This window comes from Enhydra lutris, unplaced genomic scaffold, assembly GCF_002288905.1.
Source record: "Enhydra lutris kenyoni isolate GAN:26980312 unplaced genomic scaffold, ASM228890v2 scaffoldscaffold73, whole genome shotgun sequence".
Classification (NCBI taxonomy): domain Eukaryota; kingdom Metazoa; phylum Chordata; class Mammalia; order Carnivora; family Mustelidae; genus Enhydra; species Enhydra lutris.
This window is the reverse complement of record NW_019154157.1, coordinates 23,719-39,884: the sequence shown is the minus strand read 5'-3', so window position 1 is coordinate 39,884 and position 16,166 is coordinate 23,719. Positions and strand designations below refer to the sequence as shown.

General features: G+C 43.9%; 1 protein-coding gene across 1 annotated transcript in view; it reads left to right on the top strand.

Annotated features, from left to right (window-relative positions):
* Positions 1–963: 963 nt before the first annotated feature.
* Positions 964–16,166, top strand: part of LOC111160039 (calsequestrin-2-like) — a gene marked incomplete at its 5' end in the record, with an annotated part of 38,902 nt that continues 23,699 nt past the window's right edge. The window contains 4 exons of the mRNA XM_022522822.1: positions 964–1,054; positions 3,770–3,870; positions 5,272–5,383; positions 10,976–11,049. Coding sequence (XP_022378530.1) covers positions 964–1,054; positions 3,770–3,870; positions 5,272–5,383; positions 10,976–11,049 — 378 coding nt within the window. The remainder of the gene's footprint in view (positions 1,055–3,769; positions 3,871–5,271; positions 5,384–10,975; positions 11,050–16,166) is intronic.

Here is a 16,166-nt window from a genome sequence, read left to right as displayed (position 1 = left end):
ATTACCTTTTTAAAAAAGTTTAAAGAAAAATGATATTAATATTTTGTGATCTCTCTGGTAGCTTCTCCACTGTTTCTATTTAAGACCCCATTCGCCAAATGGCAGGACTTAGACCTCAGTCTGTCAGGGCCTCCCTGCTTCCTTAGAACTGAGTTTCAGGGAGGTTAACACAATGCCAGTCCCGCACTTGACATCATCATCTGTGCTGATGTCTACCCAGAGTAGCTTCCAGCCATCTGTCCCCCTAGGACACCGCTGCATCCTCTTCCCTGTTGTGGCTGATGGTTCTGTTCCAGTGTACCACTGGTTCTTCCTCTGTGGGCCGCAGGAACACTTCAGGGGCCATCTTGGATCTATCGGCCAGACACACACAGTGCACATTCCTACTCCACAAGCCCAGGGGTTGAGGGAGCTCAAGAACTGTGCTTGGGTATTGGGGACACCAGTCTCCTTTGTTTTCCTCAGCTTTTCTGGTGTTCCTCAGTTTTTTCAAGACCGAGAGGGAGGATTTAGATGGGGCACGATTAAGTGACCACACAGGGCACATTGTGAACTCTCGTGCCACCACCTGACTCCAGGTTCAAATGGTGGCTAGCAAGGGGCTCTGAGCCTCTTGTCATGTATCCATGGTCATCCAAGTATTCTTGGCTTCCTGTTTGAGTCCTACCTCCTCAATCCAAAGTTTATCCACCCTGAGGGCAGAGGAGGGTATGGGACAGTGGATATAGTCTTCCAAATCCTATATCTTAGGATTCTCACATTTTCTCTCTTTGGTTCTCAGCCTTCTGCTAAACCATCCTTCTGCTGAGGGGATAGCATGGAATCCCTTTATGCTGTTTGAATTGGTCAGATTAGCAGGACATATGGAGGAAAATCCTCTCGTTATTACGTCATAATATTATCCCATGATGTTTTCTGCCATCTTTCTGCCCTCGGTCTGCTCACCCTCTGGCTTGTCTTCTCCTTCAGCTTGTGGCCCAGGTCCTGGAACATAAAGATATAGGCTTTGTGACGGTGGATGCCAAGAAAGAAGCCAAGCTTGCCAAGAAACTGGGTAAGTGGGGCTTTCTGAGGTATACCAGGAAGAAATGAATGTGTCTTGCAAAAAAAAGAGTACAGTTTCATTTCTTTGTGCATGATAGCTGGACTGTTTTTAAGCAAATATGAAATGATTCTGCACACCTCATTCTCGGGATGGGGAAGAGTTTCATGAAAGCAGTATTGGCCTGAATTGAATGATTTCACATGAATGATCTAATGTAGCTTTACATCATCGTAGAAACTGACGCAAAAGAGGCAAACCTTTCTTTTTGGCTCCTAGAGGGGGTTAAAAGCCTAGCCTCTTTATGTCACTGCCATGGTGATCTCTCTGGGGAAGAGAAAAATCTCTTCTCCCGTCACTATTATTTCCTTACCTCATGAATTAAGCAGCCAACACAAGATAGCAGTAATAGTAGTGACTCTGGGGTCACAGTGGTTCTACGTGTAAAGCTAAACCTCAGCTGGGCATAATTGCTGAGGGCGAGAGGTAGCATTTAGATGAGGCACGGTGATGCGACTGCACAGTGCATGTTGGGATATCTTGTGTCCATGTGTCTTGCTTAAGTCCAAGTGCACTTTAAGAATCTCACACCCCTAATACCAAGAGAGAGAGAGAGAATATGGGGAGTTCCTCTGCTTGCTGAACACCCACACACGGGTACTGCCCATTTCTGCATGACCAGTGAAGAACGGCTATTTAAAAATAGCAGGAGGTTATAAAACAGGACCTTTGAAGAAAGGTTAATTGGATTTGGAGTAGTAAACACAGTGGGGGAGAAAAGATTAGTAGTGGCATCAGGTACATGGAAGTTCATTATCTGAGGGCATTACAAACAATTGTCCTTTATTATATTTTCAAGAAGACCAGCTTTTTTTTTTTTTAAGATTTAAATTTTTTGCGACTGTATTTAGGTTAGATACAAATAAAAAGTCATGACTATAAAATGATAATGAATTATTAATAATGTCTGGGCTATCGTTTTCCCTGGAGACAAATAAAGGAATATGTTTTCCCTTTGAGCAGGAGAACTAAGTGTGTTAACTCTTTCCCCCGTCAAAAGCAATTCAATGCCATGTTTCTCTTCCTCCAGAATTTATTGATTTCCTAGTTTTCTTTCCTGTTGTTTTCATGGGAAGCTGAATTTGGGAGAACTTCCAGTAAATTTAGTTAGAGGAAAGCACTAGTATTCCAGTGATCTAAAAATTTAGCCAGGGGACAAGCTGGGAGAGCTTTCATAAGAATGGACCAAAGGATATTCTCCCAGTGGATGGAGCTTGAAAAATCGACATGATTTTTTCCTGAAAAGCTCACCCTGGAGGAACTGGGGGAGGTTCTTTTGAACCAAACAGTTCTCGGAGTTTGTAAGAGAGTTGTATTTTGTGAAGCTGCTCCTTCATCTTCTCCTCTCTTCCATTTGCCTGAGTTTTGTCTCCATCAGGCTATGCCTGAACTACTACAAAAGCCTCCCAACTGACCTCACTTAGAGCAAAATCTGACATCGGGATATCGGCTGATGTTCCCAAGGTACCCTTCATGATCAGTCATTGCTGGCCTCAAGGATACCTGGTACAGCGGCCCTTTGGGTTTACAAATGGTGCTCCAGGGTGTGCCCTGGGCTCTTCAGACGTGCTCTGGGTGGGAAAAAGCAGGCGGTGGGCCAGCCTCCTTTTCCCTAGAGATTCTGCAGGAGAGTTCAATTGGAGAAAGCATTCTCCAGCTAATAGAGAGCTTGGAAAAAAATTAATCTAAGGATTCAAGGATGCCATGCAGTTGAACTAAATGCCAGCCTCGGTTATTTAATATTCCTGGGGGAAACAGTTTTCCAGCAAGCATTTGTTAAAGCACACAGTATTACGCCAGGAGCAATGGAGGGTAGAAAAGATGCAGAACCTTCCCTTGTGGCATTATCAGCTAACTGGGAAAAAGAAGATGTGCAGAATTCAGCGATGATAGAAAAGTAAACTTTTCATTCTGGCCACGGACATTTTTGGGGTCCCTGATGTGTCCAGGCTCTGTGCAAGATCCTGGGGTGCTGAGGGGACCTTGGTTCTGCCTTTGGAGAGCTTTCTGTTCCGGTGAGTACTGTAAATGGAGCCAAGAGAAGAACAATAGTGGCAAGAGGGTGGCCTTCTTGGGAAAAATGAGTCCAAAGTGGAGACCCGAAGGAACTGACCAGGATCAGGGTGCAGGGGGCAAGGGTAGAAGTCATTCCAAATTTGGGGAACCAGGAGAATATCTGTGACTTTTCCTTTACACACCCTCTCACATCAGCACAAGGGCAAGAAGCAAGGAAGATGCAGAGGGGATTAAGAGGGCAAGTCTACCCAGGAGAGAATGTGAAGGGTAGAATTGGTGCTAGGTTGTGGAGGGACTGGAATCTGGAATGCCTGGCTAAGAAGTCAAGTGGGCAGGGGGCAATGAAACTTTTGGTAGGGAGAATAGGGTTGGCAATATTTTTGGAAAATTAAAGCAGTGGTAGGGTAGAGAATAGATTTTTCTTTCAAACTGAAGTCCTGGTAGAGCTGCTGGTTCTTAACGATTTCAGTTTAAACATGTGCTTTGGGCACCCTTTACAAGGGTGTTTTCAAGGAACTGATCCTAAGTTGAATGCTGGCCCCACTGATCCTGACCCCACTATCACCGAGGTATCCTGAGCCAGACGTCAGCCCACAGGATGGCTCTTCTTGCATTGGAATGACCTTGTCTTGTGGACTCTGTTTCTTCCAGGTTTTGATGAAGAAGGAAGCCTGTATGTTCTTAAGGGTGATCGTACGATTGAGTTTGATGGCGAGTTTGCTGCTGACGTCCTGGTGGAATTTCTTCTGGATGTAAGCATTTATGCACAGTGCTCCTGCCTGGGGCTCTTTGGGTTCAAATATAAAGGAAAGTGAAATCCCAAAGTAAGAACCAAGAAGCTGGATAATCTGTCCTGGTCTAAGACTGATTCCTTGGGCTTCGCAAAAAACTAAGGAGGACTTACTTTGCAGTCTATTTTCTTCTGGTGGGAAGCTGGTCCTTAAGTTACCTCAGAAATTGTTTTATTAGGGGTCACTAATCGGGACTGTGTTGTAGTAACACATTAAGTTTCTTAGCAATTCGACACCACCATCTCCTGAAATCCCCTTGGCTTTGTTCTAGGGCTTCTGAAGAAGAGCTGGGGAGAGTGGGAAGAAGAGGTGGATAATCACCCAAAGATGAAGTAATAATCAGCTGAGTTACCGTCAGAGCAGGATAAAGAGCAGGGCTAACGAGCTTCCCAATATCACAGTCCCTCTCGGCCATGGGGGTACAACACTCTCAGAGCCATCTGCTCAGGCACATAGAGGAACAACACTATAAAACTATGTTATCCATAGATAAACTCATACTTTCCATAATAGCCATGAAGCTGAATGCTTTTGAACAGATTCCTGTGCAGGTAAATCATATCCATACCGATGATTCCCTGTCTACCAGCTAACACACGGTGGCCTGGTGCCTTTTCCTCATGGCCTCAAAAACCCAGAGTGAGTGAGTCAGAAGTGAGTGGAAAGCCACCTCCTGCAAAAAAAAAAAAACCACCCATAGACTCTGCCTGGCTCTCTCCTGGACCCATCCCTGCAAGACCTAAAAAAAAAAAGTGAGGGAGGCAACAGAAAATTCTGGGCCAATCTCTATCAGCTAACTGGAGGCTTTTAGATGCACATGACAGAACTCATGCCCAACTACACAAAAAGCACAAATGGAACAACAGAGGGAGGGCAGATTTTAGACTGACTGATAAATCAGAGATCATGCTCTCTTCAGTGTGTTGGCTTTGTCCTCAAGCTGACTCTTTTCTAGTTGCTTGTAAGACAACCAGTGATTGGAGCTGATATGTCACATCTCCTCATTCATATTCAACAAGTGGTGCGGGCTAGGGGAGAGGACCTGGCTTCCACTGTTCTCCTGGAAGGAAAGGAGAATTTCCCCAAATCTCTCAGCAAATCTACCCGAAGAGTCACTGGCCAGAGCTGGGTCACATGCCATTCCGAAATTGATAATGGAGAAGAGAAATAGAATTGTCTAGTGTCAGCCTACCCCTTGAGTTAAGCTGATTCCTCAGAAGGCACTGTTGCTGTGTGCTCTGGAGGAGGATGGGGTCCACAGCTCCCTGCCAAAGCGTCCTACGTGTGTGCCTGATGTCCCCACTGAGGAGGGAACATTTTTCTCACTGAACATATCTTGTGTACATGTGTGTGGCATTTCAGCTAATTGAAGACCCTGTGGAGATCATCAACAGCAAGCTGGAGGTCCAAGCCTTCGAACGCATTGAGGACCAGATCAAACTCATTGGCTTTTTCAAGAGTGAGGACTCGGAGTGTAAGTTTTCTGAGCCCCACCTGTGAGTCTAAAGGCTAAATTCCCCACCAGTTATTTAGAATGCTGCTGATGAAGAGGATGGGCCATCAGCATATCCGGTGCTGGGTGGAATAAAGGGAAAATTGTCCTCACACCCTGTGTAATGGGACCCATCTGCAAAAGTATGCAAAGCAGGCAGGGATGCTGAAAGAGCATAAAGGTTGGGCCATGTTCTCTGGTCTTGGGAGGAGCATGTTTTATAGAGAGAAAAGTCTTCCTTCCCCTTTTCTACTTGTCCACCTACCAGTGGGACTCTTCCCTAAAATAGGTAAAGAGTGGGCTCTCTCCCTGATGTTGGCAGTTCCTGTGGCCGCCAGTTGGAGAGCTTCTCAGTCACTTGGACAGGATTAGAGGAAAATTTGGGTGGGCAGGGCTCAGCTGCCGTCACACAATGTGGAAAATTGCTGGCCAAGCCCACAGTCGACCACCAAAGCTGCCCTCAACAGCACAGCCTCACCCCTGGGTGTAATCCCTTTGAACGCTTTGTGGTCAGGTTTTGGGTGGGCACGGGAATGCATCATAGCATCACCACAATCCATATGGGAGTGAGAGAGCGGAGAGTGGGAGTCAGGAAAAGGAGGGACCAGGCAAGCTAACTCCTGGAGTAGGTCTTTTTAAACAACTTTGGCAGCATGGCACAATGAGGAAAGACTTTTTCTGGAGCCTCAGCTGTGGCATAACCACAAAAGAGGATCTGGTAGCATTAGTACATGGGGGACATGTAAAGGAGGGCTGCTTATGATGTTTCTGGAAACTCCAAAATATTTTGAAAATTATTGGCAAAGCTGTTTCTTTGCCTGTATGCCAGCAGGCACCCTTGGCCTTCTCACCAGCAAGCCACCTATTTTCCCTCTCCTGTGACCAGACTTAGCTGCCTTCTCTTGTGCTATATAAAAGCCTGTATCTGGGAGGAAGGTGGCTATCCAAAGAAGTTTGCCCAGCCCTCCTTTGGGTGACTTCATTTCAATTTTTATGTTTCTTACAGATGCTGACTACTCTGGGGTGCCCCAGCTGCCTCCTTCTTCTTTCTCCTTAACTTCTTTCTATTTCCCTTTATCCATTTCTGTCCCCACCCTTCAATCTCTTTCGTCCTCTGTTTCTCTCCCCTCCATTAAGCTCAGAATAGCAGGTAAGAAGGAAAGCAAGGCACAGATTGGGATAAAGAGCACATCTTCTAGTTCCTCTCCTCCCTACTAAGACAGTGACAAAAACAACTCCATTTAATCAACACATGTCATGTACCAGGGTCTATGCCAGGAGCTCCATAGTGACACCCCACCTTATTTCTCACTACTAGCCTGTAAGGCAGTTACCATATTATCAGTGTTTTGATGAGGAAGAAATGAAAAGAACAAAAAAGTTAAATTAGTAAATAAATCCTACAGCCAAGATTTAAATCCTAGCAATCTGATTTTATATCTTGCACACTTAAAACACCATTTTGTACTTTCAAGATTTTACACACTTTTTTAGGTCATGGCACACACAAAATGTGGTGATGTTTGCCCAGCCTGTGGGGTAAACTGGAGAGGATTTGGACTTAGTAGAAAAACAAAAAACAAAACAAAACAAAAGATTCTCTTGCTTTCTTTATATACTACTACTACTAATAATAATAGTAAAAGAAGATAATAGAAAAGTTTTCAATATTGCCTTGTATAAATCCTCCAAATAAAATATTTTTAGATTTTTTTGAATGAGAATGTTGTACTTCCTTCTAAAACTATAGCTTTTGAAACAATGACACGCAACTCCTGGTGAAGGGTTTAAACAATCTCTTCTTTTTTTTTTTTAATATTTTATTTATTTCTTTGACAGACAGAAATCATAAGTAGGCAGAGAGGCAGGCAGAGAGAGAGGGGGAAGCAGGCTCTCTGCTGAGCAGAGAGCCCGATGTGGGGCTCGATCCCAGGACCCTGGGATCATGACCTGAGCCGAATGCAGAGGCTTTAACCCACTGAGCCACCCAGGTGCCCCTAAACAATCTCTTCTTGATGGTCACAGTCAACAAGAGACTTTGCTTGAACAGGTGGATGGCGGCAAATGACAAGGCAATAGTTACTGCTTTTCCTCTGATTGATGAGTGGTCTTTCCTAAAGTGGAATTTAGGAAATCTGATCTCTAAATTGTCACTTCAAGGGCATGAGCATTGCTTCAGTCCTAATGGCTATTACTTTCATTTTCACCGGCAAATGTAATATTCTTTTAATTTGAATAGATTTCAAATTCAAAGTTTTCCATATTATATACTTCAAAAATAATAATGAAGCATTTCCTTAAGAATACACAGATCGAGTTCTACTAGTCTTAGAGATTGTTTTCTGGAGATTTAAGTAATAAAATCACTAGCGAGCCATTTCAACTTCCTTTTTTTTTTTTTTTTTTAAGATTTTTATTTATTTGACAGACAGAGATCACAAGTAGGCAGAGAGGCAGGCAGAAGGAGAGAGAGGGGGAAGCGGGCTCCCCGCTGAGCGGAGAGCCTGATTCAGGGCTCGATCCCAGGACCCTGGGATCCCGACCTGAGCCGAAGGCAGAGCTTTAACCCACTGAGCCACCCAGACGCCCCTCAACTTCCTTTTTAAGGTTGAATTTTTATCTTTAAATTGACAAACTTTGTCTTTAGGAAAGTCTAAGCCCAGATCATGTTAGTAATACCGATGATGATGTTGAACATGATAAAGAATAGCAGTCATACATTCATTCCATTGATGTTAGTAGACAATATGAACATTCAAGTGTATGAAATCAAAACAAAAAAACCCCCAAACCCTGAATATTTTACAGTATCACAAACCGAAAACCATTACTAATGACAAACTAGCTTGGACTAGAGTCACAATCACACCAACTGAGAAGACCTGGTGAGGAAGCGGTTTCACCAAGGATCTCTCCAGCTGTCATGCTTGACGACATCTTAGTTAGAAAATATTATAGAATGCAATAAGTTTACACTTTCAGATATAATATTAACTACTGTGAAATTTTGAATGGTTATAGAAAACATGCAGAAAGTTTTATCACCACAAAAAATGTATGGCTGTTACACACTGACTGAAAGCATCACGAAGTTCTATCAGACATTCACGTCTCCCTGTTTCTTCTTGCCGTCCAAAAGAGCATGGGGTCCATAGGTGGGGAGTTGGGAAGGTACCCAGGGGAAGCACTCAGGAAGAATCCTGTATTTCTGCTGTAGTTTGAGGGTGACTGGTCAAGGATATTTAATGGCACAGAGACATTGGCTTTGCAAAATGAGCCCAAGCTATCCTACAGAGAAATGGAAGGACAGTGGAGAACTAGAGGGCTTGAACACAGAGGTAGACTGGCATGGTTTGGGAGAAAAGTCTCCTAAGATATAGAAGATCAAATTAGAAAGGACTTGGAAGAATTAGGGGGCTACATCTTCCAAGGAAGTTGGGTATGAAACTTCACATCCAACTTGAGCACATAGCTATGGATGCTAGCATTGAGAGGGGGTAACAGGAACTTCTGAGGGGAACTCAGCAGATAGTTAAGAATGCCAAATTGGGGGAAATCTGGAGGTGGGCAGCCAGTATCCAGTATGGAAAACCGTGAGATGTGGGAAGAAAGGTGAGGAAATGCAGTACGCAGTAAGCCGGCAGTTAAAGGCTAATTGTTCAGGAGCCTATTCCAGAAGGGGAAACGGAGGGTCAGACTGGAAGAGCCAGGAAGGAGCTGGTCAGCATCAGAACAGGACATGAGGGCAGGAAAACCTGATGTCACATGACATCAAACAGAGCAGATTAGACCAGGTACCCTAGAAGACAACCACTATTTGGGAAAGGCTAAAGGTTCAACCACAGTTTGAAGTGTCACCTTGGGGAAATTATCTTGCTCTACCCTTTTTCTTCTTAAAAGGGATACAGATTGGTTCCCTAGGTGAAGAAGGGAATTCTCTGGACACAGGTGTAGGCCATCCTTTCCAGCAGGGGAGGAGTTCAAGGACGTGGGGAGAGATTCATCAGGGACAAGGGGGTCAGGGAGGGAGGATACAGATGATTCTGCTGGAGAACACTATAGTTTTAGACAGATGTAAATAGCTTAGGTATGGCCCTAATCCTCTCTCCCACCTTCTGTCTATTCATTCTCCAAACCTCTCACCCATCTTCTTCCCCATCCACCCAGTTCTCTACCTCAACTATCAGGCTATATGATGTATTTTCCAACTAACCAATTACCCTTATGGGGAGAAGTCTGTGTGAATGTGTATCAGTATGGAAGGGCATTCTTGTAAATTTTCAACCCCCTCTCATCTGTGTTTATTGCACTTACCTCCATTCTAGCAACCATCACATTACATTGTGGTTCTTTAAGGGTCCATACCAACTCTGGGTTGTGTGCCTTTGAGATCATTGTCTTTGTCTTACTCATGTTTGTGTTCCCTGAGCCAGTATTAATCGTGAAATGTTTTTGATTGACTTGAAAAATTCTGCATGCTCCTGGAACTCAGGCAAAAGCTTATGTCTCTAATGATTAGGAGATAGGGAACTCGACAAAATGAGAAGAGGTTAATCTTCTTAAGAATGAATCAAAGTGTCACCAACTTTCAGAATTATGGATGTTATGTAGAACCAGCCTGTGAGCATTCCCATCCTCATTACCCTCACCTCTAAGGCTGAAATACCAGTGTCTTCTCCAGGTAACTGACGAGATGTGATAAGGCACAGCATGGCCACGCTCATGGGTCTCAGGCGTAACATGGCCAGTTTGGATTCAAGTTTGAAACCAGAGTCAAGCATAGGCTTGATTGATTTTAAATCATCTTCTCAAGGAATCAGAATAAGGATGAAAACTTAAAAAGAGGGAAAGAAAAATGAGGGTTTACCAAAAAGGGGACTTCTGCTAAGAAGTTTAAAGTACTTTCATGATGTCATTTTTGATTGAGGTTGCTTTCCATACTAAGATGGATTTCCTTCTCATCTGGTGGTCACTTATAGGAAGCTGTGCTTACACACTCATAACTAATGGTGAGTCTGAGTGGAATAACTTTTTCCTCGGGTTTAGAGTCTAATATTCTCTTTTTCTCCCTTTCTCAGTTTCCTTCACTTTCTCCTTCCCATCTACCAATTTCTGAAAAGACATAAAAATGTGGTAAAGGGTTCTTCTTTAGCTCAATAGAATACCACTCAACTCAAACTCCTTGGGGGAAATTGTGGGTTTAAATAGCAATAAATAGGGGCACCTGGGTGGCTCAGTCATTAAGCGTCTGCCTTCACCTCTGGTCATGATCCCGGAGTCCTGGGATCGAGCCCCGCATTGGGCTCCCTATTTGGCGAGAAGCCTGCTTCTCCCTCTCCCACTACGTCTGCTTGTGTTCCCTCTCTCGCTGTGTCTCTCTCTGTCAAATAAATAAAATCTTTAAAAAAAAATAAATAGAACTAAATAGTTTTCTATCTAAATAATAATCTACTAAATAATTTTCCAGTCACAATTAATTGGCTCCCCACTCTCTCTACATTATTTAAAAAGAGAAATGTCTTTGGCATGCATCTTTAAAAGTTCTCTTTCTTTGATCTTTTTTTTTTCTCTCAGATTACAAGGCTTTCGAAGAGGCAGCTGAACACTTCCAACCTTATATCAAATTTTTTGCTACCTTCGACAAAGGGGTAAGTACCTATGAAACCCCAATTTGGATACTTCTGTAGGTATAAAGGATGAAAATTTGAACTTCCCAGTCCTTTTCTAAATTTTAGAAATATTTGCCATCTTCCATCCATTAACACTTTCTCCAGAAGTGTTAGAAATACAGCAATAAGTCACTTTTGAATGGGAGATGAATACAAAGATGATTAATTCAGAGGAAGCAAGCTCATTTCTGAAAATAGCTGATGAAAAGTGATGAACCATTTTTAACCACCTTGAACACTAAGAATGGGCAGTGCATGAACAGAGTGTGCCAGGACACTAGTCACTGCTTCCTTGTCTTTAGAGCTATTCTCTCCCTTCCCAGGGGTGCATACTTCCCCTTCTGTTGGGTTAGGATGGGGGAATGGAATGGGGAGGACTACTGGTCATCTGAAACCTGGAGTGCTTCCATAAGTTACCTATTATCTTCAAGAGATGTCATTAATATACTCATCTGTAATTCAATTTTTCTTTCTTTCTGGATGTGGCTCATGATTTTGTAAGCCAAAGAACATATATGAAGGACCTTGAATCAGTGGGTAATTTTTTTGGAGTTCACTATGGGTGGAATACTCCACTCTAACTTCAGTTAGGACTAAAATGGCTACTACTTATCGAGTGCTTTTTGTGTGTCAGGTACAACTTGATGCATTGTATGTCTATGACCTCTAAGCCTTTAAACAACTTTGGGAGCCAAGAAGTCCCATGTCCCATATAACAAAACAGATTTAGAAAGAGTAAGTAATATCCAAGATCTCCAGTGAATTAATGGTAGTGCTGAGATCCCAGCTATGCACACCCATGCCCCTTCCTTGGTAACATCCACTTAAGTAGAAGACTCTGTACCTGCCCTTGAAATTCAGGGTGTATCCCCACATACCCACATTCACATAGAGACACACACAACACACAAAAGATGCATACATAACGCACATGTAAAACACCCAACACACACACAACACACAACAAACACAGCACACAAACATGACACACATAAGCACACAACAGGACACACACAGTACACACATAACGCACACCTCCTCACACACACTCACACTCAAATCCACACCCACACTTATATAACTCTCAGTACACACGCACTCACACTCATAGCCACACCTACACACATAAGAGTCTCTCTCACACTCACACACATATCACAACTAAAAACCTTCAGTCACCATATCTACTAGAACAAATAAGTCTAGGACAAACTAAATCCTGATTATATTCAAGTCAAAGTCCATCAGAGGGTGACCTACTGAGGGGTAAGGCAGTTGAAGAGCAGGGCTCGTGGGCCTTTATACCATGGGAGTCCAAGTATTCTGTGAAAAACAGAAGGAAGCCTGTAGGTTCTGGAGCAGGGAAGGAGTATGACAAGAAAAGGTTGTATTCAATCCCTGTATATGTGTACATCAAACTACCTCTGTGGATATGGCCCTGCTCTAAAAACTCTAGATTGAAAATAATCCAGACGAGTCTATAATCTGAGTAATAAAATCTAAACCTGAAGAAAATTTACCTTAATTGGTTGGATTAGAGTCAAGAGAGATCCAGAGCAAGAATACCAAAAGCAATAATAACTACCACTTACTAAGTAGCTTTTACGTGCTAGACTCTGTGCTGAGAGTTTACATAGCTCTTTCAGTCATCTCAAAGTGCCCATAGAGGACATATTAGTATTCTCAATCTACATAGAAGGAAGCCAAGGCACCGAGAGATTAAGTGATTTGCCCATGGTCACACAGTAAGGGAGCAATGAAGACTGAGGTGTAATCTCAGGTCAGTGTTCATACTGCTGTGCAGAGAAAGAAACAATACACGTGAAGCTCTTGGCTGAAGTCTGATATGTGGGGAGCATTCAGTAAATGTTAGCTAGTCCTGTTGTGCATAAAAGGCAGCCATCTAAGCCCAGGGGAATGAAGGTTGGGTGAGAACTTTAGCAGAGAAGGGGAGGTAAAGGGAGACCTAAACTGAATACATCACTGCCATTCCATTACGACAGGCCAGCAGTGACTGAGGTGGCTCCCGGGGGCCAGAACTCATCCGAGAGAACACAATCAGGCAGGCAGGCTAGGCCAAGAAAGAAAGCCTTAGTTCTTCAAAGGGTGGCCCACTGTTCAGTTCAGGCTGGTATCGGTTTTCAGACATGCCTCCCAGCCCAACCATATGGTTTTGTGTCCGTGGCCCATGAAGAAGGTGAGGTCAGGCTATAATTACAAACTCAGAAGCCTCTTCACTCCAAACTCTGTAAGACACTGAGTCATAAGTGCCCCCATTTATGTAGCCTTGTGGGATTTTACAACATTTAAAAGGAGAAAGACACACTCTCTACCTCTACATGGAACATGGAAAGAAGAGTAGTCACACGCAGAGGACTCAGTACCATTTGGGACTTGAAAATTTCATCCACCATTTGTGGGTGAGGGAGGGAGCCAGAGCCCCAGGAAGCCTCATGGTGTCCAGCAGGGGGCGCTGGTGCAGAAGAGGGAGCTGCAAGAACTTTTCGTTGAGACTGAGGGAAGCCCAGAAGGACTAGGGGGAGGGAAGGTGGTTCCTAGAGATGTGAAGTCAGGCGAGGCCAGCGCCAAGGAGGCACTAATACAGTCCCAAAGATGAAAAGCCAACTGGCAGACATGGAGATGACAAGAGGACTTGGTCATTACTGAGGTGAAGGAGAGAAAGACCAGAGAAGATTCAAAAATACAAGACTGCAAGACTCCTCTTCGAGACAGCAAAGATCCTGAAGCTCCTGAAAACATTAGGGAATCGAAGAAAAGAATCTGCTGAAAACATAAGATGGGGTTGATGAGTTCTCTTACTACAAGTGGGGAAGACGTACAACTAGAAGTATCTTCCATTTATTCATTCATTTGCTCACTCAGAGAATATTTATCGAGTGCACTTTATGGGCTGGAATCTCTTCTAGAGGCCAGCAACACCACAAGGAGTAAAACAGATTCCTGCCCCTGTGGGATTTAGAGTTTAGTGTGGTGGGGGAGGGGACAAGGAGAAGATTGTAGACAGAAAGTAAGTAGACAAACCAATAAATATGTTATATTCAGTATAGTATATGAGTTAGAGAACCATGAAGACAGTGGGATGTCAGGACTGCTGAACCATTGTCCGTAGGGGTCTCCCCCAAAGAGCTTTTAAAATCATGGATTCCTGGACCCACATCTAAGATTAAACTTGTATTTTTTTGTGTTGTGACCAGGCCCAGGAACATGCATTTCCAGAGAACTCCTTGGGGGTATTCTACCTGACCTATAGGTTTGGGACCAGCACTAATAGGTTTGGGACCAGCACTAATAGTTGCATCCTGATCCTAAACCAAGCTATGACATCTCTGATCTGAATCCCATGGAGTCAGAGTCAGAGGGCTAAGGATGGCATGTTTATTGGCCAAGATGCAACTGAAAAAAAATGAGAGAAAGGGCTTTCCTTGGGATACAGGCTGAGGGCACTCCATGGTGTGGGATATAGTGACTAGCTCTCTGGAAAATTTTTTTCAGGTTTCCCAAGACCTAAACTTAAGAATACCACCATCCAGCTTCATGTTTGTGGTCTTAACATTGCATACCCAGACACTGGCATTCAAGGACCACACACACACACACACACACACACATACACACACACACACATACACTTCAGAAGTTGGGAATGAAAAGAGATTGCCATTCTAGGTGATAGTTTAGAACACACCACTGCCTGGGATTCGCTTTGGGCTGTCTCCCCTCCACATACAAGATCTTGACAAACTGCAAACAAAGACTAGGCCTCCAGTTCATTATCTGTAAAGTAAGTAATAATAATGGTTCTTACCTTAGCAAGCCAGGTGAAGATGTACAAAGTAATCAATTGCACTAGCGCCCGACCCAGCGTGAGTCCTCCGGGTGCCTACTACCTTTACTGTTTTCCTTCATCTGGTCACTCCCCACTTCCTTTAAGCACGGTTTCCTGGTTCCTAAAATATGTCATCAGTGAAGTCAGCAACCCAAAATCAGTATCATTTTCTGATAGGCCAGGCTCTGTGAAGAACATGTGAAACATGTGAACATGTGAAAACCCAGCCCCTGGTTATGTGTTCGCTGGTTCCTTCCCACGCTCCCCACCCCAGCATCCACACCACCCCCACCCTGTCAAAGAGGGGGAAAAGTAAGAAAAGACCCCACACTTCCCTGTCCCTCAAAACCACATCAACATGATGATAAATCTCTTTTGATGGACTGGAGCTCTTAACGTGGCCTGTTTTCTTTAGCTCTGGGTAGGATGCTAGAGTTTCTTTCCCTCAAGTCCTATGAGAAATGTCTTTTGGAATATGGTGACCCAGAATTAATAGCGACTGATGACAAAAGCCATAGGGACACCCGTGTTTGCTCAGAATGGCCTTACTTGTGTAACGGTTTATGTAATACCCAGTTCCTCCCCCTTCCCAATTAGTCACGGCTGCCCTGGACCTCTGCACCGTTGGTTACCACCACAGGGCGTCAGCTCTTAGGCAATTCTTCTTTCGTTTCAAGGGAACCACTGTTCATCCCTGTGCTTTCTTGGACCTCAGCTCAAACAGGAAAAGAATGGCATTTGGTTTTCTACAAAGCATTGCACATTCCAGGCCTCTCAAATCATTTCACAAAAAGAGGCTTGAGCTCAGCAGCCCTGCAGGCAAACACAGCACCCATTCTGCCCCAACAGTGAGACTATGTGGCCACTTTAATCAAGAGAGCAGACGTCTTCCAGGCTGCAAGCTGGCTCCCCATGCTTTTTATCTGGTAGAGGGTGAGCCCCTCATCCTGGGTTGCTGGGGGACTATCCCAGTTCTAGCTTAAGAGTCTGAACCCTGGGAAATCCCTCCGTTCTGGACAAAGCAGGATGGTTGGTGACCTTCTGGCTGGTAACAAAGCAGACAGTTCCCAGAGTCTGAGAAACCACTGGACAAGCCAGTACTGAGAGATAACCCTGCTTCTGTCTAAATCACAAGAAGGGGTAAGGAGATGATCAAGGACAGATTAATGGGTTGACCTCTGATTTTGAGTACTTGTGTGCTGTAAACGGTTTCTGTCAATTGCCTGTGCTATCCAAATTGGTTCAATTA